General features: G+C 36.6%; 1 protein-coding gene across 3 annotated transcripts in view; it reads left to right on the top strand.

Annotated features, from left to right (window-relative positions):
* Window positions 1-20,112, top strand: part of LOC124162813 (THO complex subunit 2) — a 109,387-nt gene that overhangs the window by 60,422 nt on the left and 28,853 nt on the right. For all 3 annotated transcript variants that reach the window (XM_046539474.1, XM_046539473.1, XM_046539472.1), the window contains exons 18-23: window positions 6,302-6,421; window positions 11,066-11,257; window positions 12,947-13,075; window positions 13,676-13,936; window positions 14,020-14,145; window positions 14,718-14,811. In XM_046539474.1, coding sequence (XP_046395430.1) covers window positions 6,302-6,421; window positions 11,066-11,257; window positions 12,947-13,075; window positions 13,676-13,936; window positions 14,020-14,145; window positions 14,718-14,811 — 922 coding nt within the window. The remainder of the gene's footprint in view (window positions 1-6,301; window positions 6,422-11,065; window positions 11,258-12,946; window positions 13,076-13,675; window positions 13,937-14,019; window positions 14,146-14,717; window positions 14,812-20,112) is intronic.

Below are 20,112 nucleotides of genomic sequence, written 5' to 3'. Positions count from 1 at the left end.
ATGATAGAAGTAATTGAAGGTGAAGATTTAAAGGAGAAAAAAGATATGAATCAAGAAGAGACGCGGAGATGGAACATGAAAGATGCCAAGGCCCAATATTGGATAGTCTCAACAATAGATAGATCCGTGGTCCACCACATAATGACCTGTAAAACAGCTAAAGAAATGTTCCAGAAACTTAAATTAATATACGAAAAGGACACAGAGACTCAGAAATGTCAACTCCTACAAGAATTTTACGCATACAAATATGACAGTTCGAAGGACGTCATGACGAACATGAGCAATCTGCAAAACATTGCTTATAGACTGAACGGACTAAAACAACCCGTCGACGATCTCATGATAATGACGAAAATGATGTCCATCCTGCCAGACAATTTCCGGCATTTCTCGAGCGCATGGGATTCCGTGAGAGGACCAGATAAAACAATTGAGGACCTTTGCGCACGTCTTCAAATAGAAGAGTCGAAGCTGAAGACGGAAAACGAAACAGATGTGGTATCATTCGCGGCAAATTACAAAAACGGTAAAATTAATTATAAAATAGATACAGTGTGTTTTTTATGCAAAGAAAAGGGTCATGTAAAATCCAGATGTCCTAAAAGAGGGTGTACAATATGCAAACGCACAAATCATAATGAAAAGGACTGTTTCTTTCGAGAAAAATTTTGCAAAATATGTAAGAAAACAAATTATGACGAAAAAAATTGTTTTTTTAAAAATAAGGGTCAGAATAATGAAAAAAGGTATAGAGACAGGGACTCAAGAAAAGATAAATTAGCATTTTTTGCGGATTCTGAGGCTAACCTTAATCATAATAATATCTTTGAATTTGTGATCGATAGTGGCGCAACAAAACACATGGTAAATTCCATCGAAATGGTTAAAAATTTGCGTAAGTGCAATGAAAATGTAAAGGTTGCTAAAAAAGATTCAACTATGACAGTCAAAGGAGTAGGAACTCTAGATCTAAATAAATGTAAATTAAAAGAGGTGTTGTGTGTACCGGAACTTACTAAAAATTTAATGTCTGTTTCTGAAATCACAGAGAATAATGGGACCGTATTATTTACTAAGGATAGTGTTCAAATATTAACTGGTGAAATACCTATGCCAAAACAAAATATTGTAATAGAAGGTAAGAAAAGAGCAAATGGAATGTTTGTAGTTGATCTCAATGGAACTGATGAAGCCATGTTAACACAGACTGTTAATGTAGGTATGGATTGGCACAGAAAAATGGGCCATTTAAATTTTAAAAGTCTTAAGAAAATAGCATCATTATGTGATGGTGTGCCAAAAGAAATTGCTAATATAGACGAAAATAATTTTTGTGCTGTTTGTGTGAATGCTAAACAAACCAGATTTCCTTTTAAAACTGTAAGAATGAGAGCAACTAGAATAATACAAATAATTCACACTGATGTATGCGGACCATTTGAGATTGAGACTCATGATCGTAAAAGATATTTTGTAACTATGATAGATGATTTTTCACATTTTTGTACAGTATTTCTTATTAGATATAAGAGTGAGGTGTCTGAATGTCTGAAGCAGTTTGTAAACTCTGTTGAGAATCAATTTAACAAAAAGGTTAGCGTGATACGATGTGACAATGGAAGAGAGTACTGTGCTTTAGAGTTACAGTCATGGTGTAAGAACAAGGGTATTGTGCTAGAGTATACAGTGCCTTACACTCCTCAATTAAATGGTAAAGCAGAAAGAATGAATCGTACACTTCTTGAAAAAGCTAGATCATTAATATTTGATGCAAACCTACCCAAGGAAATGTGGGGAGATGCCATTTTAACCGCAGCATACATTACAAATAGATGTCCGAGCACTACTGTGGACAGAACACCAGTGGAACTGTGGTTTGGATATAAACCGAATCTGAAAGGGGTTCAGATATTTGGTTGCAAAGCCTATGCCAAAGTTTTGAAGCCTTTGAAGAAAATGGACAATCGATCAAGAGAATGTATTTTCATTGGATATGCCAGAAATGCATACCGATTGTGGGATCCAGAAAAAAGGCAAGTTTTTGTCTCTAGGGATGTGATTTTTGAAAAATCTCCAACTAAAAATAAAAGCCATATATGTGAAAATCAGCAAGATGTCGGGAGAGTTAGAATTTGTAATAGTATAGAAAATCTAGACAAGGAAAAAGAAGAAGTAGAGGAAAGTAAAGAAAAGAATTTAGAAGAATCTAGAGAGAGTGAAGAAGATATAGATGAAGATATGAGAAAAAATAATGAAAGGGAAGAAACAAGAAATAAAGAAAGAAATGAACCAGAAGTAAGAGATGAAGAAAGAGATTCAACCACACGAAATTTAAGACCCAGAGTAAACTTAAGAACGCCTTCAAGATACAAGAACTATGCTATGCGATGTGAGACAGATGAGGTATCACTGACTTATAGTGAGATAATGGAAACAGAAGACAAAGAGAAATGGAAGCTTGCACTCAAAGAAGAAAAAGACTCATTATTGAAGAACAATACCTGGGAGATTGTGGAAAAAGAAAGAGCAGCAGGAAAGCAAATATTAACAAACAAGTGGATATTTAAAAGGAAAGAAGATGGTCGATACAAGGCAAGACTGGTGGTGAGAGGATGTCAACAGAAAGAAGGAAATATAGATTTCAAGGACACTTTCTGTCCAGTAATAGATACTACATCATTGAGGATTTTATTTGCATTTGCAGCACAAGTGAACTTTAGAATCAAGACATTTGATGTGAAAACAGCTTTTCTAAATGGCCAACTAGATGAAGAGATCTTCATGAAAGTCCCTGAAGGCTACAAAGAGAGTGAAAATAAAGTGTGCTTACTGAAAAAGGCACTCTATGGCCTCAAACAAGCTCCAGCAAAATGGAATGAGAGAGTGACAAAATTCTTTAGAAGAGAAGGGCTGATACAGACAGAAAGTGATCAATGCATATTTAGAGATGTAACAAAAGGTTTGTATTTAGGAATTCATGTAGATGATGGAATTATAATTGGATGGGACATTAAACAAATAGATGATATACTGGAAAAAATGACAGAAGAATTTGAGATAACAGTAATGGATAATCCAAGCTCCTATCTGGGAATGGAGATATCAATGACGAGCAATGGCATATTTTTATCACAATCAAAGTATGCAAGAAAAGTATTGGAAAGATTTCGGATGCAAGACTGCAAACCAGTTAAGACTCCATTGATGCCGAACACCAAAGAAAAGTTAGAACAGATAAGAAGAGAAGAAAGGGTAGATTATCCATACAGAGAAGCAATTGGTAGTTTACTATACATGTCATGCAAAACTAGACCAGACCTTGCATTTTGTATTAATTATGAGAGCAGGTTCATGGAAAACCCTGCCAAAGAAGATGTGGAGAATTTAAAAAGAACAATGAGATATCTTCAAGGAACAAAAGGGTTAGGAATACATTTCTGCCCAACAGAAATGGGAGAACAAATAAAGCTGCAGGCATACTGTGATTCAGATTTTGCAGGAGATATATTTGACAGAAAAAGTACAACAGGGTATGTTATTCTGTTTGGTGGTGCACCAATCCTGTGGTGTTCACACAAACAAAGTGTTGTGGCACTATCCTCAACTGAGGCAGAATTCATTGCAGCATCTGAATGCTGTCAAGAAATTAAAAATGCTAAGGCCTTAATTGAGGAGTTAACAGGCAAACCGGTGTTAATAAATTTAAACATAGATAACCAGAGTACCATCAAAATGATACGATCCGGCCAAATGAGTAAAAAAACAAAGCATATTGAGGTGAGGTACAGATTTATTAGTAGGGAATATTCGGAAGGTTTATTTGATTTACAGTTTTGTCCCTCAGAAAACCAATTGGCTGATATTCTCACAAAACCATTGTTAAGCATTAGATTTGAGAGATGCAGGAATGCTATTCTCACATGTCATCAAACAAATATTTAATGTAAAAATTCAGTGAACATTTGAATGTTTGTTTTCATGAAGCATATTATTTTTAATTGGAAATTGTTAATGAAATAAGACTACTGATGTTTATAAATAAAAAAAAAACTGTTTGTGTTAGAGTAAAGTAAATATGTTCTCAGGTTACTATGTAATTGACGACAATAATGTTTATATATGTGAAGTAAAAATGTTTATGGATTCCTAGTGAAGTCCAGAGTCTAAGTAATTCTACCACAAAGTAAAGTAAAAACCCAAAACCATTAATGATGCACTTAACTTTAACCAGTGGTTTTTTTTAATGCTATTAAACCATTGGTACGCAAAAGTGCTAGATCAAAAATGCTAGTCATAACTCCCTCATAGATCATTATTTCTTTGAGGATTTAAACTTAGCAGACACTGGTTAAATAAAAGATAAGATGATGATATTCATTAGTTTCTACTAGGGATTGACAGATCCAGGATTGTTTTGGATCACCAGATTAGCCTTGATTCCTCATGTCAGATCCTTGAATGTATTCATGTCCGAGTACATTTTTAATCACATGCTACTAAACAAAGTTATAGAAAACCATTAAAAGTTTCTCATGAGTATTTATAATAAAAGCTATGTTATTAAGTTTATTATACACAAATGAACTCTTTTTTCTTATTATTTCACACATTTATTGGTATCAAATTACATTCACGAATCAAAAATTCTTTATTATGTATTAAGTGCAATTTTGATAATTCATGATAAAATCTGACATTTAATGAGTAAAAATTCAAAGCAAAAAGCATATACCAATATGAGGATTTAATCTCTTGCCAATTTCAATTCAAAACTTAAGATAAAACCATTGATACAGTAAACCCCCTTTACAATGAACTTCAATGCAGCAAATTTTACGAGAACCTCTTTTATGACAAAGCTCCAGTCTAAGGTCCATTCGAAGTATACTGTATAAAGGAAACCCTTCCATAATGATTATCAATCATTACAAAACTTACCATAATGATGTGACTAGCACTAGCATGTATTTAAATTTTTTATCCTGATTGGATATTTTGACCTGGTTGATCTGACCATCCCTAGTTTATATAATTTGCAGTGGTGTAATAATGTATTTGCCTTGTCCTTGTGTTTGTGTTAATGTTTAGAAAAATTAATCATCTCTTGGCTTTGTGGAATTAGGGGGCGTCCATCAATTACGTGATTAGGTGATTTTTGAACCCCCGTTATTGTGAGATTTGGCTCGACCCCCTCCCTCTAATCTCATATGGGAGTGTTAAAAATGCATATTTTTAGTGTAAATACATTAATCTGTACTTCATTATGCTGGATTTGTTATTAATTCTCTTAAAAATAATTAAAAAATTAATTGTTTAGTTATTTTTATTTAAGATTAGTTGAGAGTAGTATTTAAGATCACTAAGATTGCAATTTAACCTGTTTTTTGAGGAAAAAATCTCCCCCCTAAATGCCTCACGTAATTTATGGATGCCCCCTTAATGGACTTAATTATAGATTTCCAGTTGATGCATAGGTTGTGTTAATAATGAGCAATTTTGGAATAAAAATGTAAAATGCTTTCATTTTACTTTCAAATATGTGTATATAATATAGTGGATGTTGGTGGCAAATTTCTGTCAGATTGGCAACCACATCTTGGTTATAAAACCGATAGCTTACGTGACTGGCGATTTGGAGTTCTAGGTTCAAATCTTGCTTTATAGGGAAAGAAATTTACATAGTTTTCTTTGTAAGTTTGATTCATTGTGTGTACACTGTGGTTTGCACTTCCTCACCCTGAAGTATGGCCTCTTTTAACTTCCCCGGACGTTGCTCCTCCCTCCCACGCACCCATGCTCATTAGCTCCCTTACCCAAGTTGTGTACACAAATTTCTGAGAAGCTCAATCCTACAGTTACCTGCATATTCCCAGTCACGTGCTTCCCCATTTTGTTCCTCTCGTATGCACCATGCATCTTTGAATACAAACCCCCCTTTTTGCCCAAACTATTCATCTATAAAAAACATTCCTACAGGAAAAGGGTAACTAAAGTTTCTTGCAGAGCTCTGTCCATTTAAAAATGAAAGTGGCTCAAGCTTATTTCACTTATAATTTTTTAAGGTAAGATTTAAAAAATGAGCCCAGGTTTTTGACTTCCCAGTGGACGGTGTAACTTAAGTGATGTGCAGCTTCATTGTCGCCATGTAGTATAGCAAATTATTGATTTACATTGTATGTTGCCTCCTCCAGATACTATGCCATGCTGTAATTTCAAATTGTATAATGAATGAGTTAAGACCTGAAATCATCAATTTTATAGGGAAGGATGTTAACGTTGATTTTGTCTTTATTTTCAGGCTGTTGGGGGTAAGGGCAAGAAGGAGCAGGAGAGGTACACTGCTCTGGTGGAGAAGCTGGAGGAAGAGAGGAAGAAGCAGCAGGAACACGTTGAGAAGGTCATGGCTCGATTGAAGCAGGTATGAGCGATATTTACTCAGCAAGATTGGTGTTCACTCACTATGTGATTCAACGCAAAGGTTGGTTTCGATAAGTGAGGGTGGAGTTCACCTCAAACTAAATATGTGTGTAAATTTCATACGCTCAGGTTAAAAGGGGACGTTTCCTTTCCCTCGGCCACCTTGCGCTTCAAGCATTTTGTTTGGTGGTGAGCACAAGGGTCTCACCTGAGATTTGAACACGGGACCCTTTGATCAGCAGCCAAGCGCTCTACCTCCTAAGTGGGTTACCACGCTCCTGTGTCATATTTTCTGTATAATCAGGCATCATTATTCTAGTCAGGGAAATACAAATCAGGACTGGAAATTGGGGAAATTAGATTATGTTTTGGGAAAAACTACTGAGGTGCAGCAAAAAGATGAAAATGATGGTCAAACATGTGATGCATTGCTGTGTTCGAGTGACAAGTTGGGTGTTTTGTCGTCTTTGTTGTTTGGGCAGCACAGGGTAAGACCCACTTAATGCGATTGCTTTTCTGTTGATATGGTCAGTAAAATTTCAAAAATTTGTTCTGGAAATCAGGGTATTTGAAGATAAAAAGTTGTTGTGGACCCTGATGGGTGGCATTTGCCATATGTGGGATAGCAATTAATATCTTTTCAGAATTTTCAAGGACTTAAGACATTGATTGACTTTCATTCTCTTTCTTTTACTTATTATAAAGTGAAGCATTGAATGTCAAGAGTCTACTTCCTGAAAACAAAGGTTGATCCATTTAGTTCACACCAAAATCTATTAGGTGGAAAAAGAATCCATTTTTAAGAGCTCTGCATGTAAGTCATAAACAATGTTCTTCAGATGGCTTCTTGTCAATAAGACATACTTTTTTATTGCAGACCATCAATAAATTAGTAAAATTGTTTATTTAATTGTATGTTAACATTCACTTTTAGTCAGGACCATGATCAACAATGATGCGTTTTAATTCCACTTGTGGTTTTTTTATTTCATGAAGCCACTGGTATGCAAAAGTGCTACAACAAACATGCTGGTCATAACTTCCTTATGGATGCCTTTTTCTATAAGGATTTAAACTGAGCAAACACACTCTAAATATTGTACAGAGGAACCCCAATCTATCGTTCCTGCATTGAATGTTTTCCCGCATTCATCATTCGCTGTTCCTGGTCCCAAATAAAGTTCCGTAAATCATAATTACTCGTAAAAAATCATGTGTTTCCTGGGACATAGGCAACCTAGCCAAACATTCCCGCATTGGTCGTTTTCCCGCATTCATCGTTTTTTTTCGTCCATCCCCCTGAAAAACAATAGATCGAGGTTCCACTGTATTTACATTTATCAAAGGTGAATCTGACTCCACATTACGCTCATGTAACAATGTAGTACAATCCTCAGAAACTTAATGAAATCTCAGCTCTAAATTCATATTCCAGTGGAGACTTTTGGTGAAATTCTTTTTTGACTATTTTTTAGCAAAAGTTAAATTTTGAATAGACATGTGCGAATCATATACGAATACTGGAATACCTCGAATACTAGAAAGTATTTGATATTCGAGGTCTCGAATAATTATGCTAAAGGTACGCTCTCGAATACTTCGAATACTTTGAATTTCGCACCGTACACTGTTGCACACTGTCGTTGGCAGTTGACTCGGAAAATTGTAAAGAACTCTAGTCGTTTAGTGCATGCAGCGCCATTTTAGGCAAGTTGACGAACTACATCAAATTCGTGGATGAAAAGAGTTCGACGTGGGGAACCGAAAATGATTAGGTGAAAAAATCCGAAAATCTCCGGTTTCCCCCACCAGGAGAACCTCAGTGCCGTGGGATAGCAACCTCAGGTCATTTCCCAAGACCCGCTATCCCCCTCCATTCAGCACTCGCCTCACCCACTCTGACCCTTTCCCTTTCTCCGAAATCAAACAAAAGGTCCCTGTTCACACAGGGATCGTATTACGAAGACCATAGCTTCGAAAAAAATATCAAGTTGCACAAGAAAAAGAAAAACGTGTTTCATGCCCTCCCCCCTTTTCTCATCCACTGACCTTTTTCTGGATACCTGCTTCAAAGTTCCCCATTTCTGGAGGTCAACTGCTGCATGAGTACCGTGGGATAGTTGCGTTAGCGCATTACCCAAGATCCGCTATCCCCCTCCATTCAGCACTAGCCCCCCCCTCTGAGGCTTTCCTCTTCTCCGAAATAAAAAAAGGTCCCAGCTCACGCAGGGATCATATTACGAAGACCTTAGCTTCGAAAAAAAATATCAAGTTACACGAGAACAATAGAAACCTGTTTCGCGCCCCCCCCTTTTCTCACCCACTGACCTTTTTCAGCCCACCTGCCTCAAAGTTTCCAGTTTCTGGAGGTCCAACTGCTGCATGTATCCCCTATTAGCCCAAAAGGTGTCTAACAATGACTTACGGCAATTGATATTACACCTTTATTGGATTGAAATATTAGTGATGTGCGCATTAGTTAAAAAAGAATATGACCAAACGCGACACATTTCTGACTTAATTTAAGCATTTTACGCGATAAAATAAATGTCAAAATACGACGGAGACTTAGCATTCTGGCGAGACTCGATATGAGCAGCAGAGCTTCTCGGAAGTTGATGCGGTATTTTTTTCCGAAAACATATATCAAGTTACAATTTATGAGTTGTGCTGTAAATCTCTAATGTTACAGTCACAGGCAAAGGGATATTTTCTCAGGATATTTGGTTTCTCCCTGATAGAAATTCGAATTCATCTTCTTATCTCGTGAGAACTTCCAAAGATGGACAGAAAAGAATTGAAGAAAATCCGGAGGAGAAGCGCGTGTATTTTGCAAAACGAATCAGATTGTCCGCTAGCACTTGACAGCAGGAGTGGGGGTAAAGCGAGCTACCTGTTGAAAATAAGAAGTTGAATGAAGCCGAGTATCAGATGGGCGTGCTGCTGAAATGGCGTTTGGTAGATAAGAATGTATACATCAGACAGAAATCCATCGTAGCAGTGTAAATACCGAGACGGCTTGTAATCATTTTTCGCGAGGTGGTGTTTCCCCTTAGAATATTTGAAAGAGATGTTAGTTGAATCAACTGTATGCCAAATTGTTTCCATAAAATTAAAATATTCCATTAATCAGCTAAATTCCTGTTCGAATCCTTTAAAGGAAATCAAAATCACTCCCCCAAAATCTTGTGTTTCCTGCTGCAAAGGCAACCGAGTCAAACATTACCGCATTCATCGTTTAGTATTCGAGGTATTCGAATATTCGAGCAACGATTTAATATTCGAATTCGATATTCGAGTTCGAGAAATCTGCTATTCAACCCATCTCTATCTTTGAATGGTAGTAATGAGCAGTTCTCAATAATTAAATAACTGAACTCAGTTTTTCAAGTCTTGCTGAGAAAACTTGCTAATTTTGTAATGATGGTATGTGGATGAGGATTATTATTTTTTATGGACTGTGCTTCAAATTAAGTTTAATTTCCCTACAAATTAATTGGTGCCACATTTGTTTTGGTTGAAACTTCTGCTTCACCTCTTGTGTAATACTATTTGTAGTTCTTGTTGCGACAACGGAACTTTAGCACTGTGACGTAAGTGTATGTTTGATGGTATGGTCATGTAACCTAGCTTATCAGCTTTAAAAATCTCACGTTAGATGAAGAAATATATTTGTCTCCAAAATACTCACTATATTTCACTTATAACAATTCCATAAAGGGTTTTTTAATGAGTAAATGTAGCAGGTTAACACAGAATCATGTGCTCTTATTTTCTTTTCACTGAAAGTGAATGGCTCTGAGGGTGATTGTTTTTACTTTGATTTAAATTAATTGCTTTTCCTTTAGTGGTGGGACTGTGATAACAGTTAAGGGTGTATCACATCATCATCGTTAGATTAATGGCCATGAGAAAAAATTCCCCTGGACTGGATATAATGCGACTTACCTTTGGCTTTCCTGACCACTGTGCAGACCACTATGTTATCCAGATTCCTGAGTTCCCATGGTAATCGTACTGAGGTTCAATGGTGCTAGATGTTATGCCCTTGCTTTAGAACCTAAAATATACGGAATGATGAACCCCTTACCAGTGGTAGCGGTAAATGTGGATTATTTCAAATCTGCATTGTGGACAGTGGTGAAATTGACATTAATGGCCGTGAGAAAAACTACCCTTGGACTGGAAATGGAACCACAGATGCTGGTATGGGGTTCACCTTTTGGTAGTGCCTCTTTGAAGCCCATATGCCCTTGCATTGGCATCCTCCATACACTGCTAGGGCCTAACACCTAGCACTGTTGAACCTTGGTAAAATTACCTTGGGAATGAAAGAACCTGGAGTGTGTAGTGGTGTGTACAGTGAGGTCTGTGGTCCAAAGAAAATATTTTTACTGCATCTGATTTAGTGGTAAATATTTTGAATCATGACAATACAGGACTCTTTACCTACATTCTTTGCCAATATAATTCAACACAAATGAGCGTAAACATATTTTTTTGTGTTTATCAAAGCAGCAAGAGGCACACAATTTGATGTATTGGATGAAGGATTAGGTAGTTTACATGATATTTCATTTTGATGTGCTGAGTGATACATGCTCCATTTATATGATGTTAATGATGGCATCTGTTTTCTTTCCAGGAAAAAGATTCGTGGTTCCTTTCTCGCTCAGCAAAATCTGCCAAAAATGAAACTATCACTCAATTTCTCCAGAGGTGTATATTCCCTAGGTGTATTTTCACGTCAACAGATGCAGTTTATTGTGCTAAGTTTGTGCATACAATTCACAGTCTAAAAACTGCAAACTTTTCAACCCTTTTGTGCTACGATAGGGTAAGTGCTGTTTGTCTAATTTTTGGTTGTTTATTACTCTATGTGACGTTGGTACTTCAAATGCTCTGCCGAATAGGGGTCTGGGTTCTGAATGAGGAGGAATACTTTTCTTGGTGCCATTAGGAGAAAAGGATTAAGGGTCAGTTTCTGCCCATACTTGGAAAGGGAAGTGGGATATTTCCCTTTTTGGGATAGGTAGTCACCTCAGATTACCAGTGATGGAACTCATGATTACCCTACAGTCATCCTCTTCACTTCGGTGTAGGAGCCTTAATTAAGGCTCCTGGGTACCCGAGCCTTTCGCAAAGCTGGCTGCTTTCCCCTTCCACTCAAAAAGTTTCCCTGATGGAGGCATTGGACTGTGGGTGGAGCACATAGGATTGGGGGCAGTGGTTAGGGAAGGTAGGCAAAGTGATATGTAGGGATTTTGGTGACGGGGAGGCCCAAAATTTTGGGGAACCACCTCCTCTCTCACAAACTTGAATTTTAGAATAGCAAGGAGAATGCCCCTTTGCAGGCCTTTATACTTCCTGCTGTTCACATTATATTTCCCTTTTCTTTGTGAATGGGTTGTTTGAGATGGTTAAGATAAAGAGCGGATCGCTGTTCTTTGACTCCTTGCGCTGAAATGACAAGTCTAGCTCACCATGAACTTCCGATGCCAAATCTGCCAGGATGAGTGTAGCTCATCATGGTCAGATTTTCATAATTTTAAGCACTACTTACAGGAAACAATATAAATATTTTGAAAGTTCAACAATGTTAAAACATTCATTGTGTTCATTAATAACTCATATTTCATGAAATATTATGCATTAGAAGTAATGTAATGATTCCAAGTGAGTAGCGATAGCTGTGTTCTTGATGTATCTAACTAGATACTTGACAATATGAAATAAAAATCACTTTTTATTTCACTGTTCTTTGTTGATTACAAACTACAAAATATCATTTCATTTAACATTCCACTAGAAAAGAACCACAGAAAAAAATAATTAGAGGATAGATATTCAGAAATAAATTGAAGTGGAAAGAGATGATCCTCATGAGGACCATTCTATAAATAACCAACAATCACCAGTACTCTGGCTTGCATTTTATTACCCATAAATCATTTTCCTTACGTCCCTCAAAATTCTCAGTTGAAAAAGTTTTCCCATTTCTTATTATCGAGGCTATCTTCAAAAAGTTAAACTTTTTTAATAGCATTTTACTCTTTATATGTTTGATCTTTTATTGTACACCCCATAGAAATTTTTGGTGGGTTATATGATTGGTTCTGGCCATTTATTGTCGCCATATTTATTCTCTGTTATGTGCTCCTGTAATTTTTCATTGAATGATATAAATTCCTGTAATTTGAGGATCTTATTTCTTAATTACTGAGGATCCAGTTTGGGTAGGAGCATGAAGGGATTGACATCTCCAATAAATTTACAATCATTGAAAAGAGGTGTACAAGTGCACGTAAGAATTTCCTCATACACTATAAAGTTTATAATCAGGATGCTGTTTTAGTAGCATTCATTGAAAGTGGGATTTTTTCACATGTTGAGAAAGACTTTTCATGACTGGGAATGTCTGGCACTTAATAAAAAATACAGGGCTCATTGCATGCCGGTTCATTTTAGAATTGGTCTCCACTGTATTCAGTTTTGTAACATTGTGGAACTTTGACTTCTTTTGCAGCTCTTCTGTGATATCACCTACACAGTTACTTCATGTACTGAAAATGAGGCTAATCGTTATGGTCGATTTCTTTGTGCAATGCTGGAAACTGTGATGAAGTGGCATGCTGATGATGTTACCTTCAACAAGGTAGAGAATATTCCATTCATTTCTTCATTTTGGGAAAGTTCAGTATGATGTCTTTTACTTGGAGAGCTTATAAGTGTTACCTAATTGCATTTTTGGCCATTTTGTTATTCCACCATGTGTGGGGAAATAAAATTCACTAACTGCCTTGCAAATTGCTGCCTTGTGGCGTTGTGTGCGTGCCAGTAGAAACCACTTTCTATAAAGCCAACAAAAACCTAGCATTTTATGACAGCCTCATTGTGTGCATTTGAATCTGTTTTGAGGATAAGTCTTGAATCTAGTTGATTTGAAACTTAGAATTTATTAACACCTGCCACGGTTTTGATACTGTTATATAATTATCAAGGCTAAGAAATATTCAGTGTGAGATGTATGGTGTGAATGTCATTTCCCTATTGTGTTGTGGTTCTACAAAGTGAAGCCTCTTTACACTGCCTCATCAAGTGTTTATGTGAACCCTTTGTTGAATCTTGAAATGTCTTAATTTTTCCCTGGTGTTGTCAGAAATCTTTTTTTCATACTATGTCGTAAATGTTTTAATGATTTACTTTTGCAGTTATGGTTTGTGTGAAGCACTAATCTGTGACTGATTGATTGCAGGAATGTGCCAATTATCCTGGATTTGTAACCAAATTTAGGGTGTGTAATCAATTTTCTGAAGCTGATGACCACGTTGGTTTTGAGAATTATCGCCATGTGTGCCATAAGTGGCATTATAAGATCACTAAAGCTTTGGTGGTGTGCTTAGACTCAAAGGACTATGTGCAAATCCGGAACTCACTTATTATTTTAATCAAGATATTACCTCATTTTCCTGTTTTGCCAAAGTTGGTGCAAATAATTGAGAAGAAAATAGAAAAGGTGAACTACTTTTTTTGTGAATTTTATGATTATTCTGTCTGGTGTATTTGTCATGACTGTCATCTAATCTTTTTTATGCGCAGGTGCGCGAGGAAGAGAAGAGCCAAAGACAAGATTTATTCATTTTAGCAACTAGCTACAGTGGACACCTGAAAGCCAAAAGCTCAAGCATGATCAAAGAAAGTGATTTCCACCAAGTCCCTGAAAAGGTTTGTGCATTTCGCATTGCTCTATCACTCGTTGTCTTGACTCATTTCAACTTTGAAATAATATTTACTCTCAATTAAGTTTTTGTTGTTTGATTCTCTGACATTTTTTATTCTAATGCTTTCATTGATTGGATGCTTCTGCCATCATATTTCTTTAGGGAAATTATTGTAGAGGTTATATTTTATTACATTTTGCATTTATTTAATGATTCAATTGTTGCTGGCTCAATTTTGTGGAATTCCTTCATCATGATGGATTTGTGTACATTTACTAAATGGTTATAACACCCATCATAATTACATTTATTATTTATTCCTTGGTTCTTTGAATTACCACTCAAAGTTCTAGCATTAGCCTTGGGGCTGTGGAGCTGTGCATGAAAAATTGCTGCCTTGTGGCATTGTGTGCTGGTAGAGACCACATTCTATAAAGCCAACAAAAACCGAGCATTTTATGGCAGCCTTCTTGTGTGCATTTGAATTAGTGTCGAGGATAAGTCAATCTCTTGAATGTAGTTTGAATTAATTTGGCTCTTTTTGTTGTGGTGGTGTGCTGTGGCTCCATTATCCAGCCGAGTAAAGCACAAGAGACAACTCCTAAGGTGGAGCCGAGCGGGCAGCATCCTCCTGTCACAAAACCTGCCAACGGAGAAGTTGCTAAGCCAGGTAAATTAAGTTGATATGTATATATTGATATTAGTGATGGGTCGGTTCGATTCCTCGATTCTCGACCAAGAACCGGAATCGAAAACGAATACTTGCCAAGGTGAAAAATCGATTCTGATTCCAGTAGTACTTCAAACAACAAAATATACGACCGCATTTCCAACAGTCATTTGAATTTTCGCGCCACGTAATCGTAATAACAAAACACATATCTTCTAGGGATGTGCGAGTACTCGAAAATTAAAGTCGATCGAGTAGTTGGTACTCGACGCGAGCGTTTCGAGTAGCATTACGAATGTCGAGTCGAGTAGTTAAGGTTACAGAGCTTTCGAGGCTAGTAGGTACAGCAATCTGCCGACAGGAAGCGCTATCATGAAACTCATGTGATAATGCATTTTTTAAAGCCGATAAGTCATTCTAATGCCTTGGCCTGGTAGTTTCAGCTTGCCGAATACACTATAGGTGTCGACGTGGGCGCCGAATACCTTTACGCCAGCCACGGCGGCCGATCGTCTTCCTGCCCGGCGTACACTGGTCCGAAATCGGAAAAAGCTGGAACTAAGTCCAAAATGACCTTTTTGGGGATAGAGACTTGAAACTCAGCGTAAATACTCATAAATCATTACCAAATATTGATTTATATGCCATTTTACATATATACGAACCTTAAGTGAGATACAGAGGCCCAAACATGACCAATTTATCAATGCCACGCGAGATATCGTTTTTCCTCAAAAAATCTTTGAATTTATCCAAGTGGTTTTGCGTTGGTATGAGTTTTTATGGAATAAAAAACGCAATATTCCTTTGGTGCTTTGCCTATACTTTCAATGACTTTTGAAGATTTTGGCTCTCATCTGTCTGGTTTTACAACGCAAAATGGCCGACCCGTTTTTCACGTGAAATTTGACATAAAGTAGACATTATCTTTCGTTTACGAAAAATATAACTCGGAAAATTTGAACCACAATATAGAAATTTTTATAGAGTACTAATTAGAAATCTTGGAAAAAAAGTTTGCGGGGAAGGAAATAAGAGCGATTTTTCAATCGCGCGTCGAGGCTGTGCTACATGCCGCGGAACTCTACGGCTCGGTAACTGAGGCCATTTTTCAAGTTTTTTAAAATATTAGTCTTGAAAATCGTCCTTTAAAGCATGGATAATGGTCTTCATTGACTTAAAACACTAAACTGAGGATGTTAAAAAGGATTATGTATAGATCGACTAGAACATTTAGCGCATTACTCGAGTGAAAATACTTAAGGATTGGATATTTTTCGGAACCATCCCACGCATAAGAAATATGCCTCGGGTATTGAAGTAAAGTGAAGAGATTAAGTCAGCATGCTTAAGAGAGAGAAAAATGAACTGTTTCCGCGAAAGGCAACAACCGATACCCTTATTCCCTTTCCACCTTCGCCGAGGTGAGTCGCGCGGAAGGGGGAGTTTTCACACCACAAGGCTCTTTTAGCCTTTTTTATTTCTGCGTCCGTCCGATGTGATATTCATTTGTAGCGTTTAGTTTCTCTCTTGAACTGAAAAAAAGCAAGAGATTTTTAGGTTGATTAAATGACGTGAGAAGTATAGAATTTTTTTGGCTCTACAAAACTAAAGTTTAGTAGGGAAGTGCACTAGTGTTTCAAATGCACCAAACACATTTTTTAAATTAGAGTTCAGAATAACATAATGTCGTAAAACCACAGTTTAAATCCTAATAGTGAATAGTTGATTCGAGATGACCGTCTGAAATATGGAAAAATTCAAAGGCCGCGAAAACGGGTGTCCATGTTGAATATTGGCCGTGACGTCACAAGGCAGTAGCAGAAGGCAGCTTCTACACCGTTTAGTTCTACCACTATTATTGCATAGAAAAATTACAGAATTTGAGGGTATCCGTTTTTTGCTGTCATAAAATATCTTCAGATTATATATGTGGCTGCTTCTCTTTTGAGTAAACGACTTCATCATTGCGTAATATATTAATATTCATTTAAGTGTCAACTTCAAGTTTGGAAAGAGTAGTACGAATAGCACATTGAATCTTTAATAAATGCATGATGGCATTTATTTTTCGCTGGGTATATTTTGGCACAATGCCGTTTATCATGCCAAAACTTTTTTTGTAAGAACCGAGTCAAACTAATAAACCTATTTCAGACGTTTGCTGCAAGACTTATTCGTTGCGTATGTATTCACGCCGGCCGGAACGTTCGCCCTTCGCTACTAGAATCATGGGATGTTGGCCTTATTTCCGAGCTGGCTGGTTGTTGCAATGGTTCGCTGTCCAGGATGGGTTCAATAAAAGATAATCTTGGTTGGGAGAAGGAAAATTCCAACGATTTATAAATGGTATACGAAACTTTGATGTATTTATGGTTACTGAATTTTTGAATAAGGAGGACAGGTTCAACGCTCCATAGAAATGCGAGACGTTAAGGCTAACAAGGGGAGACCGCGTACCTTGCTGCATCTTTTTCAATTAGGGCGTTAGTTAGGCTGTAATTAATTAATTTTCATCCGTTACTTTTTACAAGTTACATATATAAATTCAAAATGTCCATAAAATTCCTCATGAGTCGGATGGGGTAGCGGTAGCGTGCACGATTCTAAGGGTATATCTCACCCGAAGGACCGTGGTTCAACACTGCGTCATGGCATTATTTTTTGTTGTCTTCATTGTGATCATACGGCATCAAGTTTATCATTAATTATAATTGCAGCAATCATTGACATGAGACAATTTTTTTATCATCATTATGGCGTTTAGGTATTTTAGCAGTGTCATTACAAACGCAGAGATACGATGACTACAAGGGTTGGTGTGCGCTAAAATGTTAATTTTTTCTTTGCTTATACTGACCAACTTCCACATTAAAAATGAAAACCACTCTTGCAAGAGCACATACCATTAAAGGCTCGCGGCAAGCAACAATATGCGTACAGGCATAATTAATAAGAACACAAAGCGAATATAAAATGCCATACATCTCGAACACTTGTAATTCACATTACTCCAAAGGGAGTTTACTTACTCAGTACATACCTCAGTACCTTGTACTCAGTACCTACCAGTTTACCTCAGTAGCAGTGCTAAAAGAACCATTCTGAAATATAATTTCAACTAACAAATAGGATGAAATAAAAGTTGATAACCCTGGACCGGGCGCGCTGGCGTATAAAATACGTCAATCTTTGAAAACCAAGGATTTCGACATTGTACGTACATTCTGGGCTATAATGGTCTCGTGTATTCTTACAATGTACTTTGACTGCCTATATTGCGAGTTTTCAAAGTTCGAGGTATTGTAGCTGATGTTTTAGATCAGCAAGATGAACCCGTCACCAGTGGAGTACAAATTACGCCGCGCGACCTGCCGTGTACCTTCATATTTGTATCACCTATAAATGTACTAATTTCAACAAATAAAGATTAACTTTAACAAAAATCGTTTGTTATCATATATGCACATATCATGGGCAAAGTACGCATTTTGCCCGGTCGTGTAAAAAAACAGTCGCGCCATAATTCTTTAACCAAACTACTTTCAGTTTATAAATTACGTAGGTCTACGCGGAAGATGCTATATTTTGACTCAACACTTTCTGATGTGACTGAGGTACCTATTAAGTAAATTATTATAATATAAATATCAATTTGATCTTACAATACCTTCAAATGATCTTCAAAACAGAATATCATCGATAGGTAAGAGTCAGGAGCAGCCTTGAACCATTTATTCCGTATAGCTTGTGCTTAAGGCACGGGAATGAATATCTTCTCCAGGCTTTTGTTTCGACGTCGAGATGAAATTTGGAACAAAAAATCATTTATAATTCTATTTTGAATTCATGTTTTCGGTACTAGACGACATTTTTAGGAAGCAAACTCCACCGATTCCCGGAAACTCTCGCCGCGCTAAAGAAGGCGACGGAATACAGCGATACTCCACTGGTGACTACTGCCTTGTGACGTCACATCTCAATCAAGATGGAGGCACTGTGTTTCAGCGCAACATGAAATTTTCCGACTTTCAAAACGTTTTAAAGTGCATACCCCAGATGCAGAAAATAAAAGTGACTATACTAATGTTTCTTTTTTAGGCTAAACTTTCAAATTCAGCAATAAAAAAAAATTAGTGCACTTCCCTGTTCTATAGTTCGTTCGCTTCGTCCACTTGAATTCCATGAAGAATCAAGATCCAAAAAAAATCGTTGATATTATTTTTTTAAATAAAAATTCCAAAGTCTCCGAAATCTTGCAATTTTGTTGGGAAAGTACTTGCCCAATCACACAAATGTGTAGCAAAAGGCAATTTTCTGCAGGCAGTAATAATGTAACATGGAGACGTCAAAACCTGCTTGGCTGAGCATGTAGAATAATTGGTTTTTCTGCTTGAGAATTTGAAAGGGCCAAATATTACATGATTTATATACGTAGTATGTAATCTTTATTACAGCTATGAAAATTTCTTTACTCAGGGCTCTCTCTTGTAGTTTGGATACATATATATGGTCGACATATTATGAGTGCCAATATTCTAAAGTAATACCTATCATGTAACATCACTTTTCAGGTATGTTCTGTTTTGAAATTTAGCTATTATATTTTAATTATATAGTGCTGATATGAAAGATACTTTTGTCAACTGACTCTTTCGCAGAGTAATATTTTTTAAAGTGGTTTTCTTGTTGCCTGGAATTAAGTGATATTTTTCTTGGAGCCTATGGTGTCAGAATTGATGGAATCGGTATCGGTAGAATCGGAATCGGGATCGGAATCGATAAAATTTTGGAATCGACCCATCACTAATTGATATGATATCTATACCTACACAATAATACAATAGTATGCCCAAATACTTTGTAGTACAGGAGACTCACATTATTACAAAGATTATGAATCAAATACTAGAGTTTTGTGGTAAAGAAATTGGTGTAAATGTTTCCTTTTCAGAAGCATGAAAGTCATTCAGAATACCTCATTGATATAAACTGAAAATCGGTGAAGCAGGCATTGAATTGGCATCTTTCCAGCAATAAGCATTTAATTTTAACCAGTGGTTTTTTATGAAATGAATACATCGATTAGCAAGTGTGCCAAATAAAACATGCAAGTGATTTTTCATTCATTGGTGCTTAAAACTATGAGGTTTTGGAACTTAGCAGATAGTTCAAATTATTGTTTTAACACTAACCAAATATGAATTTGATTTGAAGATGAATTCCTTGATGTTATTTTCCTTGCTGATAAAACTTTATTTCACCATTCGGCTGTGTATCCTGTCGTTTTCAAAGGTAGAT

The sequence above is a fragment of the Ischnura elegans genome, chromosome 7, assembly GCF_921293095.1.
Source record: "Ischnura elegans chromosome 7, ioIscEleg1.1, whole genome shotgun sequence".
Taxonomy (NCBI): Eukaryota; Metazoa; Arthropoda; class Insecta; order Odonata; family Coenagrionidae; genus Ischnura; species Ischnura elegans.
The sequence above is the reverse complement of the archived record's forward strand: the minus strand, read 5'-3'. Positions and strand labels throughout refer to the sequence as shown.